The sequence below is a fragment of the Cnephaeus nilssonii genome (assembly GCF_951640355.1).
Source record: "Cnephaeus nilssonii genome assembly, chromosome: 4".
NCBI classification, from domain to species: Eukaryota; Metazoa; Chordata; class Mammalia; order Chiroptera; family Vespertilionidae; genus Cnephaeus; species Cnephaeus nilssonii.
Genome location: NC_137075.1, coordinates 80126559 through 80148107, shown reverse-complemented (window position 1 = coordinate 80148107; position 21549 = coordinate 80126559). Strand labels below are relative to the sequence as shown.

At 40.8% G+C, this 21549-nt stretch overlaps 1 protein-coding gene across 2 annotated transcripts; it reads right to left on the bottom strand.

The window, feature by feature from the left end:
• Positions 1–3885: 3885 nt before the first annotated feature.
• CHURC1 (churchill domain containing 1) lies at positions 3886–19446 on the bottom strand (the record flags this gene model as incomplete). 2 transcript variants are annotated; one of them, XM_079767559.1, is made up of 4 exons in its annotated part: positions 3886–6235; positions 10871–10941; positions 11605–11740; positions 19330–19446. In XM_079767559.1, 4 exons carry the CDS (start codon positions 19444–19446, stop codon positions 6143–6145), a joined length of 417 nt encoding a protein of 138 aa, XP_079623685.1. In that variant the 3' UTR covers positions 3886–6142. The 2 variants fall into 2 exon arrangements, with proteins under 2 accessions (XP_079623685.1, XP_079623686.1); XM_079767560.1 differs by having other exon boundaries at positions 10871–10944; positions 19330–19441.
• Positions 19447–21549: the final 2103 nt, after the last annotated feature.

Sequence of the window (21549 nt, the reverse complement as noted above, 5' to 3'; positions counted from 1 at the left end):
GGTGTGGAAATGGCCTGGCTCTCTGTGTCTTCTTCCTTGACAAGGTGGAGGGATGGCACAAGCTGCAGGTGGGCCAGAGGAGCTGGCAGCACACCAAGGCTTCGGAGAGGGAGGCCCTGATCAAGGGGAACCCCCTAATGGCTGCCTGGAAAGCAGGCCCTGGTCAAGTTCTTCGAGGCAGGTGGAGTGGCAGGGCAGTAAATTGTGTTATTACTTTATGGCTCTTCTCCAGAGCTGTGGGAAGGAGGTGGTAAAGAAGAAGGAAAGACAATGGGCCCTTTGGTTAGAGTACTAGGAGGTTACTTAGGGGATTCCCAGAAGTCGAGGCTATTGCTATGGGTACTGGGCCAATTAAATATTACCTACCCCTTGAGGATTTCCTGGTAAGTCAATTCAGTGGACTCTCACTAGCAGCAGGGTGGGGAGGGTGCAGTTACTGGCACACAAAGGGCACTTCATCCGCTTCCTGGTCACCTTGCTGAGCACACTTGTTTTTGATCTTGTGCTAGACTGACTCGCCCTCCTTTATAACGTTCACATTGCACCCTTGTTTTTCATATTCACAAATTCAGGCACAAGACAAACAAGTTTAGGCATGAACCATCGGCTTTGTTTCTTCCACAAGGGTGGGGCTGGGCGAGGGCCTCCCTTCCCGGTCAGACTGCCAACGTGACAGCTGTCCTCTGTTGACAACAGAGTTCTGTCCAATGGCTTTGTGAGGACGGTGTCCAGGGTCCTCATCTAGTCCAGGCACACTCCCAAAACACGCCACCGCCAAGGCCAGGTCCCATCACGTTCTGGAAAAGACCTGCTGAAAGGCCCCGGCCCTGTCACTCTGGCCCACAAACCTCTCCCTAGAAACTTCTCATTGCACCTTTCCTTCTCTGACCACTAGATGGAATATTTCACTTCTCTTTATTGAAGCCCTGAAGGGACAATTCTCCAAACTGAAGACGCGGCTTGAGAACGCCAGTGCTGAGGGGAAAGGCTTTTCCTACCATGCTCCCTAAACTATTTTCTAAGCACTTGCATCATCTGAGAAGCAAATGTAGAACAGAGGTTAAGGATCCCCATGGTCTGACCTTCAACTAAAGCTATGTCATCGACCGTGCTTTTTTTCCGAAAGGGTAACTTGAGAGTAACTTGGGACCCTGGCACCCTTCTGCCGGGCCTTCTGCTAAATTAAGGTTGCCCTTGACTTGAAAACACAAGCCTTTTAAGATTCCTGCTCTCAAAGTCAACAATGGGGTACAGATTTTGGGGGGCAGGACCAACCACTGATTTTAGAGCAATAACTGCAGAGACAAATTGCTTCCCTGCAGAAATGAAATACAGAATTTGTGTTGGATGCTAGAATGACTAGTTCATCATCTTGATAGTGTTATAGCCTGTGTTACATCCGATAACAGAGGCAGCTATCCTGGCTGATGGCATTATGCTACAGGCAATTTAGGGCCTGACATGCCAGTACAATGTGTTGTGTCTTTCCCATGAGGCTCAAGTTGAATTATTTAGAGATCCCAAAGGAATGGGAATTTTAAGTGATTTTTCAGAGAGTCAGAAAGACCCTAATGCTAGGAAGAGGGCCCCTCCTTTGTGCAGGGGAAATGCTATTTGCTTCAGAAGGGACCTGACCGTTTGGCTCAGGAAGGAACAGGGAGGCAGAGCTGGAGGAAGTTGTTTTTACAGGATGCTGTGTTTTACTAAATCATTAGTTGTGCTGTTGTTAAAATGAGAAACTGTTTCCTTTCCTTAAGTCCACATCTTATTTGTCGCCCTTTACATCCTCAACAGTAGCAGCTTATGGTCATAAGTTTAATGACAAAGCAAAGCTTAATATAATCACCCATTTTCCTAGATCAACAAAATCTTTTCATCGTATTTCCAGAGGGCAGGTGTGGAAATGGCCTGGAAGTAGGGGGAAGGCTCATCAACAAGCTTCCCCACAAGTGCTGAGGAGATGCTGCTCCATTTAGAGGGACAGAGATCATCCTTTCTCTGAGGGCTCTTCCAAAATATAGCCACTGGCTTCAAATAACTGATTTCAGAGGACCAAGATACAGAATGAAACTGAGCATTATTTCCATAAATATGTTCCCATAGCTATTTGTCCTTAGTTTAAGAAAGTTAGCCAATCTCTAATTGGTGATTTCGTATCTGGTGATCTCTTATAATCACCATCACAACCATCATCCAAACTACCATTTAGTATACTCATATACTGCACTGAGTACTTTATTTACTGATTTTTTTAAAAGGGAGGGAAGAAGGGAGAAAGAGAAACATCGATGTGAGAGAGATACATCGATCTGTTGCCACCTGTATGTGCCCCAATTGGGGATCGAACCTGCAACCTACGTATGTACCCTGACCAGGAATCAAACCCACAACCTTCTTTTCTTTTTATCCTCGCCCAAGGATATTTTCTCCATTGATTTCTAGAGAGAGATGCAAGGGAGGGAGGAGGGGGAGAGAGAGAAATCAATATTTCATGAACAAGACACGATTGGCTGCCTCCTGCACATGCCCCAGTAGGAACCTGCAACCGAGGTACGTGCCCTTGACAGGGAATCAAACTCATGACCTTTGGTCCAGGGGCTGACACTCTAACCACTGCTCCAAACTGGTCAGGGCTGAACCCGCATCCTCCTGGTGCATGGGACAATGCTCAACTAACTGGCTAGGGCTACACTAAGTACTTTAAATAGGTTAGGCCAGTGGTCGGCAAACTCATTAGTCAACAGAGCCAAATATCAACAGTACAACGATTGAAATTTCTTTTGAGAGCCAAATTTTTTAAACTTAAACTTCTTCTAATGCCACTTCTTCAAAATAGACTCGCCCAGGCCGTGGTATTTTGTGGAAGAGCCACACTCAAGGGGCCAAAGAGCCGCATGTGGCTTGCGAGCCGCAGTTTGCCGACCACGGGTTAGGCTAATTAATCCTCATATTGACCCTGCGAGGAATTTTTACCTTTATTTAAAGAGAAGGAAAGTAATAGTGTCAACAATATAAATAAGTGGTGACTGAGTAAGACACTTGCCAAGGACAAAGGACTATAGAGTAGCAGAACTGAAAGTTAAACCCAGGTCAGCCTGACTCCAAAGCCCCTACTCTTAACCACTGCTTCCTTCTATCTGTTTCTTCATAACGACCACTGCCAGCTGCCTCTACACCCCACACTGTACAACCTAAAAACCTTTCACTTACATCATTTGATTTAAAAATTCCATGAAGGAGACATGATTATTTCTATTTTTTCCATTGAAGAAACCAAGATACAGATAGAATATGAGACTTGTCTAACCTCCCACCATGAACATGTGGCAAAACTAATTCTAGACCCAGGTTCTTGATTTCCTTTCTCCCCATCCATAGTGTGTCTCACAATAGAGACTTGTTTTACAGTCAAGAAATACACATTTTAAAACTGAGAGCCTCAAATTAAGTCAATAACTTAACCTTGCTCACAAAAGAATGAAACTGAAAGGATTCCCGATACACTGAAATAAAGAACAGTGAACATATATTATTTTAGTGATAACTTACAAGTAACAAACCATATCTGGTTATGCCCAAACTATATCATATATCATTTAATTAGTATTGGGAGAACCCAGAACAACTTGAGAAAGACAGAGCTAGCTAAATCAACACAATAAACATACTGAGCTTTGAACTCCAAGATCTGAACTAGGCAGAGACAGATCTGTACCTCATGGAGCAAACAGAGAAAGAATGAGGTGTCAGGACATGCCCACATCCCCAATTACACGTACAGGTGAAGCTTTGTCCTTCTTGTATCTCAGGGTAGGAAGGTAAAAAAGACTGATGCTTTTTGCCTGGTTCCTCTTTATTTAAACAGAAAAATAGACTCAGTAGAACTGGGTTCAAAAGGTCTTTATTCTTTTAGATCCAGAGAAAAATTCTAGAAGATGAAAAAGAAAGTATCACAAAACATAGCATGATGTTGGTAAAATAATAATAAAATATATGGATAGGATTTTATGTTTTAAATTTTTATAGTATATTTAGTTCAAAATAGATAATTATACATCTTGCAATAGACGAAGATATCAGTAGAGGCATATGAAATTGTACTCTTGAGCTCCAAATGACTAAATTGGAAGCATTCAAACTCCAAAAAGGGACGATTCAGAGGCTGTAAAGGGCTTAGTGCTATTTAAAGTAATGAAGCACTTTCTCTACTTTCTGGATTCATTTCACTAAATGATTTCCTCAGCAGGTCAGATATAGATTTGCAGTAAGTGGAAAATATTTTCCAGGAATAAAACAACTGATTCCTAAGGAGCTTTTCCAAATAATAAATTTTGGTCTGACATGCCTTGATTTCTCAGAGGGCAGTCACTGATATTCTCAAACTCTTCCTGACCTTGCCAGACCCTATACTTCATGTGTACTGAACACTCCTGAGAGGGAGTGACTACTAGCTGTGTGACCCTGAGTAAGCTACTCAACTTTTTGTGCTTAGTTTCTTTGGCTCTAAAATCGAATTAATAATAATACCTACTTCATGGAGCTGTGAATGAGGATTAAATCAGTGCTTTTTTAAAAAGGCCTTGGCACAAAGTAAGTACTCAATAAACCTCAGCCTTTATTATCCCTGTTATATAACAAAGCTTCTCCCTCGTATCAATCATGATCACTTTGCTCACCTTTTTTTCTTAGAAGCAAAGCCTTAGTTCAGAAAGCCTAAGTCTCTTAGATCTGAAGAGGAAACCATTTTGTTTCTAATGCCTAACCCTTTTAAGTTTGGTCTCACAATGAGAAAAACTAACTGAAGCCATCTCATTTGTATCTAGTTCTTTCTATGCTTTCCAGAGCATTTTACATTCATTATTCATTTGGATCTCTCAATAATACTGTGCAGGATATATAATATCAATTATTATTAGACCAATTTTTTAAAAAGGGGACAATAAAAAATAGAGCAATGCTTTGCTTAATGGTTGTGCTGCTACCGAATGGCTGAGGGGCCTAAATGTCAGAGATTGAACACCCAGTGTTCTTTCAACTATGCAAGTTAAGATAGTCTAAGATTCCTTTGGAGCAAATGAAACCATTCTATTTATATTAACAAAAGTCCACACTTTATTCAGATTTCCCCAAATGTCCTTTTTCTGGTGTAAGGTCCCATTCAGGATATGACATTACATTCAGTAGTTGTTTACTTACTCTGAGTAAACCAGTTCCTCAGACTTCCTTATCTTTGATGACCTGACAGTTCTGAGGAGCACTGGCCAGGTATTTTGTAGAATGTCCCTGAACTGGGATTTGTTTGTTATTTTTCTAATGATGAGCCTGGAGTTATGGTTTTTGGGGAGGATACTACAAAGGTAAAGTGCCATTCTCATCACATCATGCTATCGCATGGCCTATCACCAATGACGTTAACCATGATCCAGGCTAGTGTTTGTCCCCTTTCAATACTATACTCTAGATGGAAATCAACACACACACTCACACTTAAGGAGTGGGGAATATCTATATACGTTATTTGAAAATCTTTTGCATGGGAGATTTGCCTATCATAATGTATATATTTACTTATTCAATCATTTATTTATGTCAGTATGGACTCATGAATATTTATTTTATAGTTTGAGTTATAATCCAATGCTACTAATTTTTTACTCGAATTGTTCCAGCTTTGGTTACTGGGAGCTCCTTCAGTTGGCTCTTCTGTCCTTCTGACATCCCCAACCATTGTGATTTTTTTTCCTGAGCACTTTCTTTTTTTGTGTGGCGCAAGATGCTCCAGGCTCATCTTGAGTATTTATAGTCCTAGTCCTAGAGTAAGTCATTTCTCCAAGGAGCCCTGCTTCCTTTTACTGGAACCAAGATCTGGGCACTAGGTTCTCCCATTCTAATTATTTTTAGCCACACAGCACTAACAAAGATGCTTCATTCTGGCTGCACCAATGTGAACTGGGAACTTTGGGAGAAGAGCTCAGCTCTAGAGAACAGTAATCCCCCAAATTACTTCTTTTCTTTCAAAGAATAGTTAAGTCTAAGCAGAAACAAATAAGCAAATAATTTCCATTATAAACTAAGACAAACCATCAGGTTTGCAGCATTGTAACCAACACAACCTAGTTACAACAGAACTGCAGAAGGGTCCTTAGAATAACAGAGTCATTTGTCGGGGGTCATCAGGGAGAATGCTGATAGTGTCTTCAGCTTTGCCACATAACAAGCACAGCATGGTGTACTCCTAGAACAAGATAAAGTGCATCATTACTGTGAGGAACAGGGAGGAAGATGCTTCCTAACTTACTCAGGTGCTGTCCTCTACATTGCCATGGGTATTCTTTCTGTAAGTTAGGTCAATTTCAACACCTATAAACATGTCGTTGGTTTATTCTAGGTATCCCATAGCCTTTTGTTTATATAAACTGAATACATGCTGATGCTCTATTTACTATGAATACAAGAATGCCATCTTGGAAATGCATGGCCATTTCTTGGACTTAAAAAACACACATATTGGGCTTAGTTAGTGCTGTTATTTAAGTGTGGGCCACTAAGGACAAATTCCTGATCATAGAGATGTTCCTTTCTAGGATATTTAGCACTAATATGCAATAGAAATGATTTTTAAAAGAATAAACAAGGGAGAAAATTCCTAAACCAATAAAGCTATTTAACCTATCCCAAGAAAATAAAAAATCATATTAAATCCACTAGTATGTCAAGCATGCCTCATATTTAGATAGTCAGTTGTCTGGAATTTGATCTATTTAAGGAGTTTTATGTTTCTTGGGTTTAAGAAATGTTTAGACTAATGACAGAAGGGATTTTGTTTTAGGCAAAAATCCTTAGGGCAAAGTCCTGTTCTAATAGAGGTCCCTTTCTAGAATATTTAATATGGTCATAAACTACAGAAACATTTCTTTTAAATCTTTTGCTTAAAAATATTTATTTTCTTTAGAAAAACAAACATCTATGTCAAATCTATACGTATTTCTGCACCTGACATTGAGATTGCTAGCTGTCTGGCAACTGATCAGTCAAGGCAGTTTGTGTTTCAAGGGCCTGGACAGTCACTAGAGAGAGGGCCACGGAGATAAACAACGACTACAGCACAAACACAACTGCCTTTCCATTTCCTTATAGTGAGTTCAGCAAAGAGCTTAATTGTGGCAGTGGACTGTTTCTTAAAGACTACATTTAATTTTAAAGTCTACTCTACACACACTGTAGAAATAGAGGCTAGACCTCAGCAAACAAATGCAAGTCTCATGAATTAAAAATAAAATAAAAATCCAGTCTCTCCAAGGTCTTTTACTGCCTTCAAATACTTCTGCTTTCACTAGTAGGATGTCAGCCTCCCACTGGACATGAAGAAGAAAAAGGTAATAAAGTCAAATGGGAATATGTGTGAAGCTAGATAAATATCTGAGTTTTCAACCAATCTATTCATTGACAAGTTTTTATTTAGTGCTAGGAACACTGGTAGACATGAAAGAAGGCAAGGACAAAACTGCCCGTGTAAAACTTACATCCTAACTTGGGAGAAAAAACAGACACACACCTAACATATGGTATAATCTGTAAAGATTAATTTATAGGCAGTCTGTACTCCAAATTCCATTGTAGGTCAACTGTTAGGAATTCAAAAGCAGTTTCCCACAGAATTGTACCCGACAGATTCCCAGGAACTCCAGGGAGTCTTTTAAATTTATATTATACAAGTACTATAGATTCTAACCATATATAGCAGCACTTCTGTGGGAAAATATGCCTAGAATTCTACCTTGGAGTGCCAGAAACATATCTCCATATGCTGCCAGGAATGTGGTGGGACTGGGAAACCTTTTACCAAATCTAGCCAATTTGGGAGAATAAGAATTCCTCCCAGGCATTCATGGAGACCCTTTAAGGCTCCACCTGGGCAAAGCCAAAGGGCACAGATTTGGAAGGAAGGGTGGAGTGGGTGGAATCACCTTTGGGTAAGACCAGATCCTGTGGCTTATTCTGAGGGTCCCATGGCTATATCACCGAAGTCCTTTTTTTCTATCACTATATATTAATTCTGACTCCAAGGCCTCTCCTTCCTGATCCACAGAAGAACAGAAAGCAATCTCACTGGTCCCCTCTTGTTTCCTGGGGCAAACACATAGTCATTTTAACGGCTTTTAGGGTGATATAAAAAATAAAGAATATCTGTAATCATTCATGATGTATTTTCCACCAACTCTGTACTTCTGTCTCTACTTTCCCCTCTATTCTTGCCATCAGAAAATCTTCTTTGTTTAACAATGGCCTTGTGGTTGCTTTATAAACAGGGATACATACTGAAATATTTGTAGAAGTAGTGATACATTTGGAATTTGTTTCAAAATTATCCTGTGGGGAGACATGGGAATGGTAAGATACAAACAAAGCAAATTAAAGCTGGGTAATGGAGGTTAATACTCTATTCTGCCTATTTTTTATTATGTTTAAAATTCCCATAAGACATTTAAAACAAAACAATACATTATCAATGGTGGGAATTGCACTTTGAATCGGAACCACTGCTGGAGTAAGATGAGGCTGGAATAGGGTGGGGAAGAGAAAACTAAGTCACAGCAGCTGAGAACGAAGACCTACAGGACCTGCTGTAGGTACAAGAAGTGCTTGGGAAAAGGAGAAAGAAGCTGTAGGTACAAGAAGTGCTCGGGAAAAGGAGAAAGAAGTATGGGTTGAACTATCAAGAGCAAGGAGATAAAATTTAAACTCAGCTTAAAAGAGGTAAGATTTAGTTGGCTTGAAGGTAGAGAAAGGGGCCAGTCAAGGAAAAAGGCCGAATAAGGACAGTGATATGAAAAAGAGCAAGCATGTGCCTATGACGTAGCAGAGGAGCGACAGGGTGATATGCTTGAGAAAGATTAACTGAGGGCAGAGTGCAGAACTACAGTTTGGGGGCTGCTGAAGTAATTTGGTTATTGTCCTTGACACAAGGTTTGGCAATGGAGCAAAAATAAGAGAAACAGGAAAAAAGAGGGCAGGTAAGATATTAGACTTAGAGAAGGAGATGTGGAAGATATCTGACAGGTTTTAAAGGGGATGGAGTGTGCTCACTATTTGAGGGAGTATAGAGAAGGTCCTAGGCCAGACACCAAAGCTTAGGGGAAAACAGGAAAGGAAACCAGAGAAAAAGCAAATGAGCAGGCTAAATGATTTAAAAGAAATAAAAAAGATCTAGCACGATGGACCTAAGAGAAGAAATGCTTTAAAAAGACAACAATGGTTAACAAAACCAGAATCAGAAGAGATGCTAAAAGAGGGAAGAACTGTTCTGGGAAACCTATGAGAGAAGAGTTTTAGAAAAGTGAAAATGAAAACCAGTGTGTAGGTGGTTAAGAGGCACATAGAGAAATAAGGGAAGCAGGATATAAACCTATTCAAGTAATAAAGCAAAAGGAAGGAAAGATGATGAGAGGATGCATCAAAGAGGGAGCTAAGTAAAATAAAAAGAGTTTAATTTATTTTTAACAAACAAAGAACAGAGTATATTGAATGTAAAAAATTTTAAGTCCCATGGGGGGAAAAAAAAAGAGTGCTAAAGAGAGAAGGTAACACGAGACTCCTGAAGAAATGGCAGGGGTAAGCATCAGAGGAAATAAAACTCCCCCGCTGTAACAGGAGGGAAGGAAGAAGTCTAAGGTCAATGCTATGTGTGGTGCACATGAGGAGAGCAGTGGGAAACTAGGGGAAGTGAAGCCACAGCCCAGCAAGAACTTTGGAAAGAGGAGTTTGGACGTTATACTGTAGCTAAAGGTGAGCTACGGAAGGGCCAATGAGGTAGTCTGATGGCAGAATTTAACATATGAGAGGGGGAAAGTGGATGCTGGGAGAGAGAACACTGGAGATCAAGAGTCCAGTCTAAGAGATTTTTTTCAAGAGAATTTCACACTATCTGGGCATTGTGACAATAAACCATCCTCCTCCTTTCACAGAGTAATTTCTAGGGCAGCTTTGAACATGGCTGCATTCAGTCATAAAGGAAAATCAGCTTGAGTTTGGTCTCATGGCAGCAATATACAATGGCTCAATTAGGGCATGAACAAGCAATCTCAATATCCATTCAGGAACTCTAAAAAGCTCTCAGGTCCTTCAGGAGCTTCTGGAAAATAGCTAAATAAGTAACTCAAGCTGAAGGCTTGAAAATGGAGGCAGTGAGGGACAGACGCAGGCTGCAGCGTGTCCTCGTGGCTAAAGTGTGCCCTTGGCTCCCCTGCACTGTCCAGCTTTCCTTCCTGACCTTTACCCCTACTTCAGGCCTGCACGAACCTGTAGAATTCTGTTGCATTCTTCGCATGCTCTCACAATTGTCTAAGGACTAATCCTTATAATAAATCCCTATTCTCTGTCCTGAGGGTGATTCAACTTCTCTCCTCCAACCTTGATACATCCATTTTGTTATTTTACTTACCAAATAATATTACAATGTCTTACTGCAATGGAGACTACAGAATTGCTCAACTCTACATGCCTATTAGGGAAAACCGCCTTATCACAATTTCCATGCCCAGCAAGTATGAAGCCAAAAATTGTGCAATCATATAACTAGGTAGATAAAAAAGATGCACAATAATAACCTCATAAGAATCTTCTTCATAAAAATGACAGGACTGAGAAATCATCTGTAAAATACACACTCTGATTTCTGATTCTTGTGAAGACAGGTTTGAGCAGATCCACCCACATCTAAAGTTTCTCTCTCAAGTTACACAGGTAGAAGAGAGGGGGATGGTCTCTTCTAATATTCACTAGTACTTCATTTATGAAAACTATATCCAGATTTTCAAGATTCTTTTATTATCTTCCCCCACCAATAACATACCCATATTTGTACATTTACCTGAAATTCATCCATGATACTGAATGTATATTCATGCCTGGCTACTACGTGATGACAATTCTGACACAGATCTGCTGAAACAGAGAGAGACTTAAATATTAAAGAATTAAGTCCTGGAAGGTGTCTTAAGGCAGTAGAATTTCTATTCTCAGCAATGGTATTGCTTTAAAACATCTACCTTGATAAGAAATCCAGAATCCACGATATAGCAACACTACATAATTAACAGCCTAAGTTCAGACACTCAATGTGCACATATTAATTCCCATTGAATGCTCTCTAAGGTAAATCAGTAAACAGATATGTAAATTTGTTTTTTTAAACCAGCTAGACCTATCTAACTATGTAAAAGCTTTTATTCTCAGGAATGATAGAAATTGTACTACGACAACCAATCATAGATAAACAACTAATGCTAGACATTAAAGTTAATTTAGTGGTAAAACAAGACTCTAGTAAAAACAATATGATAGCCCTAGCCAGTTTGGCTTGGTGGACAGAGCATGGGCCTGTAGACTGAAGGGTCCTGGTTTTAATTCTGGTCAAGGGTATGTGCCTCGGTTGCAGGCTTGATCCTCGGTCCTGGTCAGGGCTCAAGTGGGAGGTAACCAATCAATGTGTCTCTCTCACATAGATGTTTCTCTCTCTCTCTCCTCCTTTCTCTAAAAAAATCAATGGAAAAATATTTTCAGGTGAGGATTAACAAAACAAAACAAACAAAAAGGTCTACTTACGATCATAGGTAACTATTTCTTCTCCATCTTCCTCTTTCAAAGATTTGTTTGTGATCAGCATAAAATCCCGCTTACCGCACACTGCACAGCCAGTAAAGTTCAGCAAGAAAGATCCATTCTCCAGGCAAATGTTACCCTAAAATAATAAAAATAGTAATTTAATCTTCTTATATTTCAAAATCATTGGTGAAAACGATGAATAGATTTAAAATCTCTAAAGGCAAAAAAGAAAAGCGCTAAAATTTACTTGCTTGAAGGCAAAACCAATTAATTTTTGAAATTATTATTTTTTCCTCTAGATGTACTATTCATGGTAAATAAAACTGAAGTGGTATTAGAGCTGTAAGTCTCTGAAGTCTGCAACTATGTTTAAGAGAAATAAATGCAAATGGTTATTCAGAAACAATTAATGAAGCTTTAGTAATATAAAATATGAAAAGAAAAATTAAAGAAACCTAACAGCAAACAATATTATATGAAGTATCTTATCATAAAACTAGAATTAAAATTCAATTAAAATGGAAACACTGAGCCAATGAGAAAAATGATCTTATACACTGCAATGCTTAGTTGATTATTGAAATAGCATTTTCTAAAGCCTTAAAAATACCATAACATAAACAAAAAAAAATAGATTCTTAGCTCTATAGATGTCAGTCCTAACGGATATGTATGATTCAGGCATAGGAGATAAACTCTGCAATTCATCAGACTAACACCATGGCAATTCAAAGAGAAAGGGTTTTGCTTCATCACTAAGAAACTAAACAATTTATGCTCCTGGCTCAGGGGAAGTCTTTGTTCAAGGCTTACTAATAATTGTTCACAACTAAAAGTCATTTCATAAATAATCTACTTCAATCTCATTTCTGACCAGCAAACAGAGAGTATTTTTAACAGTTAATGTGATTAAAAACCATTTAAGTAAACATTTCTCCAGTGTAACTGTGTGCCTGATACTGTGCAAAGAATAGTGGAGAATTTGAGGATGAGTCACATGTTTCTGCTCTCAAAGAGCTTATGAAGTATCAGGGGAATTAAGGTCTAGCTGAAGTGATGTCACAGTGAAGCCATCCTGGATTCCCTGTACAATTAACCTCTTCTTTATGAGTAGCTCCTCGGTGCTATATATTAAGGAAGAGATTAACTCTGATGGGGGGAAAATCAAGCTAACTATATAGTTTGAAGACATTAAATCATAGGCACATGGACTTAACTACTAAAGAAGGGAAAAGCCTTGAGATTGAAGTATAAATTTCCAGCTATTAAGAACAAGTGTTTTGCTTTGATTAAAAAAATAAGCCGGCATGACTCAGTGGTTGAGTATAGACCTACTAGAGGCCCAGTGCACGAAATTCGTGCACTGAGGGGGGGCGGTTCCCTCAGCCAGGCCTGTGCCCTCTCGCAGTCTGGAACCCCTCACTCCTTAGTACTGCTGCAGAGGCAGGAGAGGCTCCCACCACCGCTGCTGCACTTGCCAGCCGTGAGCCCGGCTTCTGGCTGAGTGGCGCCCTCCCTGTGGGAGCACACTGACCACCGGGGGAAGCTCCTGCATTGAGCGTCTGCCCCCTGGTGATCAGGGCGCATCATAGCAACCGGTCATTCCACCGTTTGGTCACTTTGCTTATAAGGCTTTTATTATATAGGATGAACCAGAGGGTCATGGTTCAATTACAGGTCAGGGCATGGTCAGGGCACATGCCCCGGGTTGCGGGCTCAATCCCCAGTAGGGGTGTGCAGGAGGCAGCCAATCAATGATTCTCTCTCATCATTGATGTTTCTATCTCTCTCCCTCTCTGAAATCAATAAAAATATTTTTTAAAAACACACAACTATGTGTTTGAGGTGTAACTTACATACAATAAAATTCACATATTGTAAGGGTATTGGTAAATGACTTTTAATAAACATACATGCCAATGTAAACACTACCCCAATAATCAAGGTATAAAAATTTCTGTCTTCCCAGGAAGTTCCTTTATGCTTTGTAGTTTATCTCTAACCACTCTCTCATTTCAGGCACCCACTGATCTGATTTCTATCTCTAGAGATTCATTTTGCCTCTCCTGAAATTTTATATAAACAAAATTATTCAGTATACTCATCTGCATTCAGATATTTTTGCTCGGCATAATATCCATGTTAATCATCTCTATTGTTATATGGACTTGTAGTTTGCTGGTTTTTATTGCTAAGTAGTATACCATTGCATGGATTTATCTGTTGACAGGCATTTGGGCTCTTTTCAGGTTTTGGCTGTTATGAATAAAGCAGCAATGAAGATTCATGTATGTCTTGTGTGGACATATACCTTTCTCTTGGGTAAGTCACTACAAGTGGAATTGCTGAGTCATACAGTAAAAACATAATATATATATAATATATATAATATATATACACATATGTGTGTGTATGTGTGTGTGTATGTGTATAAACATTATAAGAAACTGCCACATGGTTTCTAGGTTTTCCATTTTCTATTCCCACCAGCAATGTGTGAGTTCCAGTTGCTCCACCTTCTCATCAACACTAGGTATTATAAGATTTTTATATTTAATTTTAACCATTCTAATAATATAAAGTGGTATCTCATTGTAGCTTTAATTTCATTTCTCTTATCCTATATAATAAAAGCCTAATATGCCAATTGACCAAACGGCGGAACAACCACCAGAACAACTGATCACTATGATGTGCATTGACCACCAGGGGGCAGACGCTCAACGCAGGAGCTGCTCCCAGCCCGCAGGCCCTAGGCCAGCCAAGGTGGGTGCCAGCAGGGGGCGCGGGGGGGATCCTCCCCCCCCCCAGATCAGCCCTGATCGCTGACCAGGCCTAGGGACCCTACCCATGCAAGAATTTCATGCACCAGGCCTCTAGTGAATAATGAAGATGAGCATCTTTTCATGGTGCCTATTCATGTATCTTCTTTCATGAAGATACATATTCAAGTCTTGGGCCTATTTTTTTAAAGTTAGGTTGTTTATCTTATTCAGTTATAAGTTACTAGAGGCCCGGTGCATGAAATTCATGCACGGGGGGGGCAAGGGAGGTGGTGTCCCTCAGCCCAGCCTGCATCTTCTCCAATCTGGGACCCCTTGGGGGATGTCCGACTGCTGGTTAGGGGCGATCAGAGGCGGTTAGGGGCGATCCCTGCAGGATGGGGCCTAAACCAGCAGTCGGACATCCCTCTCACAATCTGGGACAGCTGGCTCCTAACCAATCGCCCCTAACCACCTCTGCCCGCCTGCCTAATCATCCCTAACCTCCTCTGCCCGCCTGCCTGATCGCCCCTAACCGCCTCTGCCCGCCGGCCTGATCACCCCTAACCACCTCTGCCTGCCGGCCTGATCGCCCCCAACTGCCCTCCCCTGCCAGCCTTACCCCCTAACTGCTTGCTCCCTCGTGCCAGCCTGATCTCACCCCTAACTGCTTGCTCCCCCATGCTGGCTTGATAGCGCCCCTAACTGCTTGCTCCCCCGTGCCAGCCTGATCACACCCCTAACTGCTTGTTCCCCCTCGCCAGCCTGATCTCACTCCTAACTGCTTACTCCCCCGCCAGCCAGATCGCCCCAAACTGCTTGCTCCCCTGCTGGCCTGATTGCCCCTAACCGCTGCTGCCTCAGCCCCCGCCACGGTGGCTTTGTCCAGAAGGAAGTCGGATATCCAGAAGATGTCCAGTTGACCCAGTCTAATTAGCATATTACCCTTTAATTAGTATAGATTACTGAGCTATAAGATTTCTTTATATCTCTTAGATACAAATACTTTATCAGACACGTGTTACAAATATTTTCTCCCTGTCATTGTTTTACCATTTTTATGGTGTCTTTTGAAGAGCAGTTTTGATTTTTTTGAAGTCCAATTTATCGAATTGTTTCTTCCCTTATTTTTGTGCTTGTCTTCTAAACATATTTGTTTACCCCAAAGTTGCAAAGATTTTCTCCTATGTTTTCTTCTAGAAATTCTATAGTTTTAACTTGTTGGTTTAGGTTTACGATCATATTGAAATAATTTTTATATATGATATGAATAATCAAGTTTCATTTATTTCCTGATGAATATTCAGTTGTTCCAGCAACATTTATTAAAAAGACTATCCTTTCCACATTGAGTAACATTGGCACCTTTGCGGAAAACTCAAATGACTATACATATGCAGGTCTACTTTTGACTATTCTGTTCCCTTGATTTATATGTCTATCTATGCACTACTATCACACTCTTTTGATTACTGTAGTCTTTAAGATCAGATAGTCCTGATTGGATTTAAATCAGGACTGCCTTGAATCTATAAAAGCTGACTGCCAAGGACTCCAAGAAATTAAGGAATGAGAAACAGTCTTAAGAGAATAAAGCTCTAAATACCAATTTCAAGTAAACAGAACTCTGAACAGAACTGCACCCATAAATACTGGCACCTTGTATACAAAGTGGCCTAATCCATGTAATCTGACCTTGTAAGTATGCGGAATGTAAACTCTAAACACTGACAGCATAAATCAAATTGGAAAGTTCAAGTTCTCAGTGTAACATTACAAGCAAGTAGGCCATAGCTCTGTTAAAAATTCATTACCATGTATATTTAGTCTACGAAAAACACCTATTGCAAAACTCCAGAAAATTTTATGAAAACTAAGATAAATAATTAGATATTTATTATCTACTCATTCTACACTTAGAACTTCCAACATGCTAATCCATTATTTTTTTCTGCCAAATTTTTTGAATGACTATACTATTACCACCATCTTATTCTTTCCGTTGCTAAGCTCAAGCAAAGTGGCTCTGCTCTTACTGCCCTTAAAAATATCTATCCTATATAATAAAAGGGTAATATGCAAATTGACCCTAATGGTGGAATGACAGGTGGCTATGATGCACACTGACCACCAGGGGGCAGATTCTCAACGCAGGAGCTGCCCCCTGGTGGTCACTGCGCTTCCACAGGGAGAGCGCAGCTCAGCCAGAAGCTGGTTCATGGCTGGCCAGTGCAGCGGTGGTGGCGGGAGCCTCTCCCTCCTCTGCGGCAGCACTGAGGATGTCCAACTAACGGCTAGGGCCTAAGCCATTAGTTGGACATCCCCCAAGGGTTCCCAGGCTGCCAGAGGGATGTCTGACTGCCAGCTTAGGCCCAGTCCCCCAGGGAGCAGGCCTAAGCTGGCAGATGGACATCCCCTGAGGGATCCTGGACTGTGAGAGGGTGCAGGCTGGCCTGAAGGCCCCCCCCACCAAGTGCACAAATTTTCGTGCACCGGGCCTCTAGTGACTCAATAAAATCTCAAGGAAGGATGCTTGAGATTTCAAATGGTCAATTAGTCTTACTGAACATCAGGAAGAGAGTTCAATTCTTCTAAGGGTTACCTATTCCATTTTTAAAATCTGTTAAAAGTTCTTTATTCTGATTCAAAGCCTACAATCCCATAACACCCACCCACTAATTATTTCTAATTCTGCCTTCTAAAATCCAAAGAAAAGTTTAATTCTTCCTCATGCCAACCCTTTAATTATTTTGGAGCATAACAAAATTGGAGAAAAGTGCTTACGAAAGGCACTTTCCTAGTTTTCCAATTACCTCAATCCCTTTTCCACTCTTCTTCCTCTACTGTATTCTATTTTCACTCTCTAAGTTAATTTATTCCTTGGAGCTCAATCCTTGATTCTATACATTCTTTCTTTAAGAGAACAAATATTTTCCATTTGACAACTTATTTGGCTGACTCATCTGTTTCAATCTTGCACCCAAACTGCAATCTTATATTTTCACTTGATTGCTTGGATTTACATTCTCAACCTTGAATGAGACATGATTAAAATAATCTGACCATTTGATCCTCAATTTTGATCATCATAATTCCAATTTTCCCAGTTGCCTAGATTGAAAACCCTGAGATCATCTATAGCTCTTTCCTTTTCCCCTCCTACATTAAATTGGTTGAGTCCTGTTAATGCTTCCTTTGAAATGAGGTCTTCATTATTTCATGCCTACACTACTGTCGTCATGGCTTCCCAAATACTTTTTGGGACTCTCCTTTTACATTGTCCCCATCCCATTATTTCAATATACAGCCATAAGATTCCTTTTCCTAAGCAACAGATTTCAGAAGAATTTCCCTGTTCAATTTTGTTTGATGGTTGCCCAATGCCTAAAGTATAAAATCTAAACTTCTCAATATAATTTTTAAGTCTTTAAGTCTCAATATAATTTTTAAATCTAAACTTCACAATATAATTTTTAAGTCTTCAGCTCAACTCTTAAGAATCCAACCTAATTTCTTTAATACATCTCCCTCATGGTCTCTGTAATGTGCAGTGTTCATTATTGGATTCATAAAAGTCTCTTTTTAAACTTCAAAAGTATATATGAAATAGAATACAGTACAGAAAAGTACGTCAAACATAAATGGACACCATAATGCCTCTACCTATTAGGTGTCAGTAGTACTCCCAGATGTGACAACCAAAAATGTCTCCAGATATTGCCAAATGTCTGTTGGGAGGCAAAATTACTCCTAGTTCAGAACCACTGCTCTAATTTGTTCACTTTCATTGCTCATACATGGTGTTCCATTCTATGACTCTATCGCCCTTTGCCAGCCTACTAGTGTAAACAATGCTGTTATCAACATTCTTATACAAGTCTCCAGGACCATATGCACATGCATTTATTTCTGTAGAATGGGAACTACTGGGTCATTCAGTATGCACATCTTTAACTTTATTTGATAATGCTAAACCTCTTTTCAAAGAGGTTGTCCCATATGAGTTTTCATGTTGTTATATAAAAAGACTGAATATTACTCAAAATATTAACAGACTGAAGAAACTATAGAGATTTCCTACCTCTCACCCAATACAAGAATCCCTGTTTTGCTATTTTCCCCCTTCCTTCTTTTCTGCCTTAGTCACAACTAACTTTCAAGTCCCAACTTAAGTCCTTTTGGGGGGTGTTTTGGGGGGGGGGAGGGTAATAATGTTATCCCCTATAGCTCTCTCCTCTTTCTCTAAATTTGAATAACATTTATGGACTGTACTACTCAATTCTTGTTAATCACACACTCCCCCAAAAGGTAAGTTCTTAGGCAGCAATGAAGCTGCCTCTCATTTCTTCTTAGGTACCCCTTTGTAATCTAGCCACGCACACATAAAAGTTCAGTAAGTACACCGTGAATGTTGCATGAGAGTAAACAAGTTTGCAACCTCCTGAGCTTGAGAGGAACAGAGATTTAAAAGGTTAACAGCCATGAAACCTACATTCTCGTCTTGGCTCTCATACTAACTACAATATGGACCTGGGCAAGTGGTTTCCCCTTTCTAGGGCATTAGTTTTCTCATCTACAAAATGGGGTTGGAACAGATGACCTCAGAGGTCCCTTCCAGATCTAGAATTCTGTAAGAAAAAATTGAACTTCATCCAATGAAGCTTTCGGGTAAAACCAGGGGGAGGGAGGGGGATGTCTGTTGCCGACTGGGTTGATGGCGGCGGGGTTTTCTTTGTTGTCCCCTGCAACTAAAGAGAACTGGGATGCCGGCTGATGTCACCCACAAGGGCGGGGAAGAGGGAAGGGGCCGCCACAGCTGTCAAGTGCCCGGCCATTGGAACAGCAGAGCCGCTGAGCCCGCCCCGCGCCAGGCCTCACGGGGCAGGCCAGCCGCAGGTATGAGAAGCCCCAGGGTCCGGGCACGGCCGAAGGAGCGGGAAGTTCTCGGCGCTCACTCGCTCACCCGATTGGGATATTCCTTCTCCACACAGTCCCCACACATGGCGACGCCGTTAACAGGGAAGGTCCTCCAGTACTTCCGGGAAGGCGAAACCTCGCGAGAGCTGAAAGATTGCCGCATGCGCCCTAAGTACTCGCCCCTGGAGTATTTAGTCTGGGAACAGAGTCGAAGTCCCCGCCCCTTAGCAACTGTTGTTAGGGCACGACGCGGGCGGGTCTCTTACGCAGCAACCGGTCGGACTTCAGAAACGGTGGGAGAAAGAGCACCAAGTGGCGGGGAGAGGGAAGGGATCTTGGACTGAGCAAAGTTCTAAAAGGCGCCTTCCTGAGTCTAGGCTGCCAGTCACAATACACAAGGAAAGTAATTGTTTCTCACGTTCAGCTTTCTTTCAACCTTTCAGCTGCCTTGGTTTACTCCATATATAAAGCTGAAATTATAATTTAAGTATTTTTCCTTAGCCATTTCTTAGGGCAATGAGAATGATAGATCAGATCTCGGCAGATGAATAAGCAATAACTGAAGTGTTTGGGAAGAGGCACTTCAAGCTTTGCAGAGACTCTCCTAAAAAGAACATGTGAAACGTTCATAGTAAATGACATTCCTAGAGTCCTCTGTGTGTCACAGAAGCACCTCAGTGGCAGGCAAGCACTATATAAATAGAAAATGGCCAGGTCAATGATCTCTGCATCATTTCCCAATTCTGTGCAGCTCAAAATGCTCGTGATTGCTGCCCTGGTTATTTTTTTAATAACCATTTTAAAGCAAGCCAGTTTAACGGGGCTTGCTAATATGGGAATTCGATATCCACTGGAGTGTTGAAATGGTAACCTTTGGTATTTCAGCCTCTGGTAAGGATCTGCAACAGTTACTAAAAGTCGCAGGTGTGCTAAGAAGCACTGCAGGAACTAGTGCATCAGAGTTCACTCTGTTCTTGGAATAATTATAATGCCATGCCTTCTTCCATTTGTATACATTTTCAACATTTCACTTTCTAATTTTATGCTTTTACAACCCTATAAGATTAGTAATGTGAACCCCCAGAAGAAATACATCTGCCAAGAAGGACTCCTCATGGTTAACTGGGCCCAAATTCATAATTAGAGTCTAGCAGCCATTGCTGACAGCGGCCTCTCACACACACTGCCGTTCAGGGAAAAGTCTCAGAACTGAGCTGTCAGCTTCCTGCACTGTGTGCTCCAGCCACCTGAGTCAACTCCTGTAAGGGAGTTCCAAACATGGAGCGAGACCTGCCCGGACCAATGGGAACTATAGAGCTATATACTCATTTGCATCTATGTTGACCAATCAGAGCTGTTCTCTAACGAGACCAATCAGAATGCAGAATTCCAACCAATCAGGATAGTGCCATTTGGACCATTCAGAACTGTGCTTCTGGATTCCTCGCTTGCATCAAAATGGACCAATCAGGAAACAGGGCGAGGGGGGGGGTAGGAGTTTCTCTATAAAAGGTGGCCGCCCCTTATTCTCAGTGGAGCACACTTTTGGTTTTCACCAGAGACTATGTTTTCCTGGTTGCAAATTGTGCACAGGAATAAAGCCTCTCCTTCTCCACACTCAACCTGGGAACTGTTGTTGACAGTGAGAAAAGTATGTCTTCCCTTTTCAGATAAGGAAACCAAGAAAGTAAGTGGTTAAAGGTCTTGTCCATGGTAACAAAACTAGTCAGTAATCTGTCAGGACTAGGACACAGTCCTGACCCTGGGCTCAACCGAGGATATGTTTATTAATTTTAGAGAGAGGGAAAGATGAGAGAGAGAAGCATCAGAAGATTGAGTGGTTGCCTTCCGCACTTACCCCAACTAGGGATTGAACCCAACCTAGGTATGTACCCAGACCAGGAATTGAACCCAAAACCTTTCAGTATGTGGGTCGGTGCTCTAACCAACTGAGCCACACCAGCCAGGGCTGGGCTCAACTTCTTTTTAATACAGTGGCTCATCGCCACATGTGGCTATAAAGGACTTATAATGTGACAAATTTGAACTGAAATGTCTTGTAAGTACATCTTCGACTCTAGATTTAGAAAACTTAGTATGAAAAAAGTAAAATACTTCATTAGTAATTTTTATATTGATATTGGAATATTTGGGCTAATTATTAAAATCAATTTCACCTGTTTCTTTTTTAAATCTGGCTACCAGAAAATTTAAAATTATAAATGTAGCTTAAATCATATTTCTACCACACAAGGCTGTTCTAAGC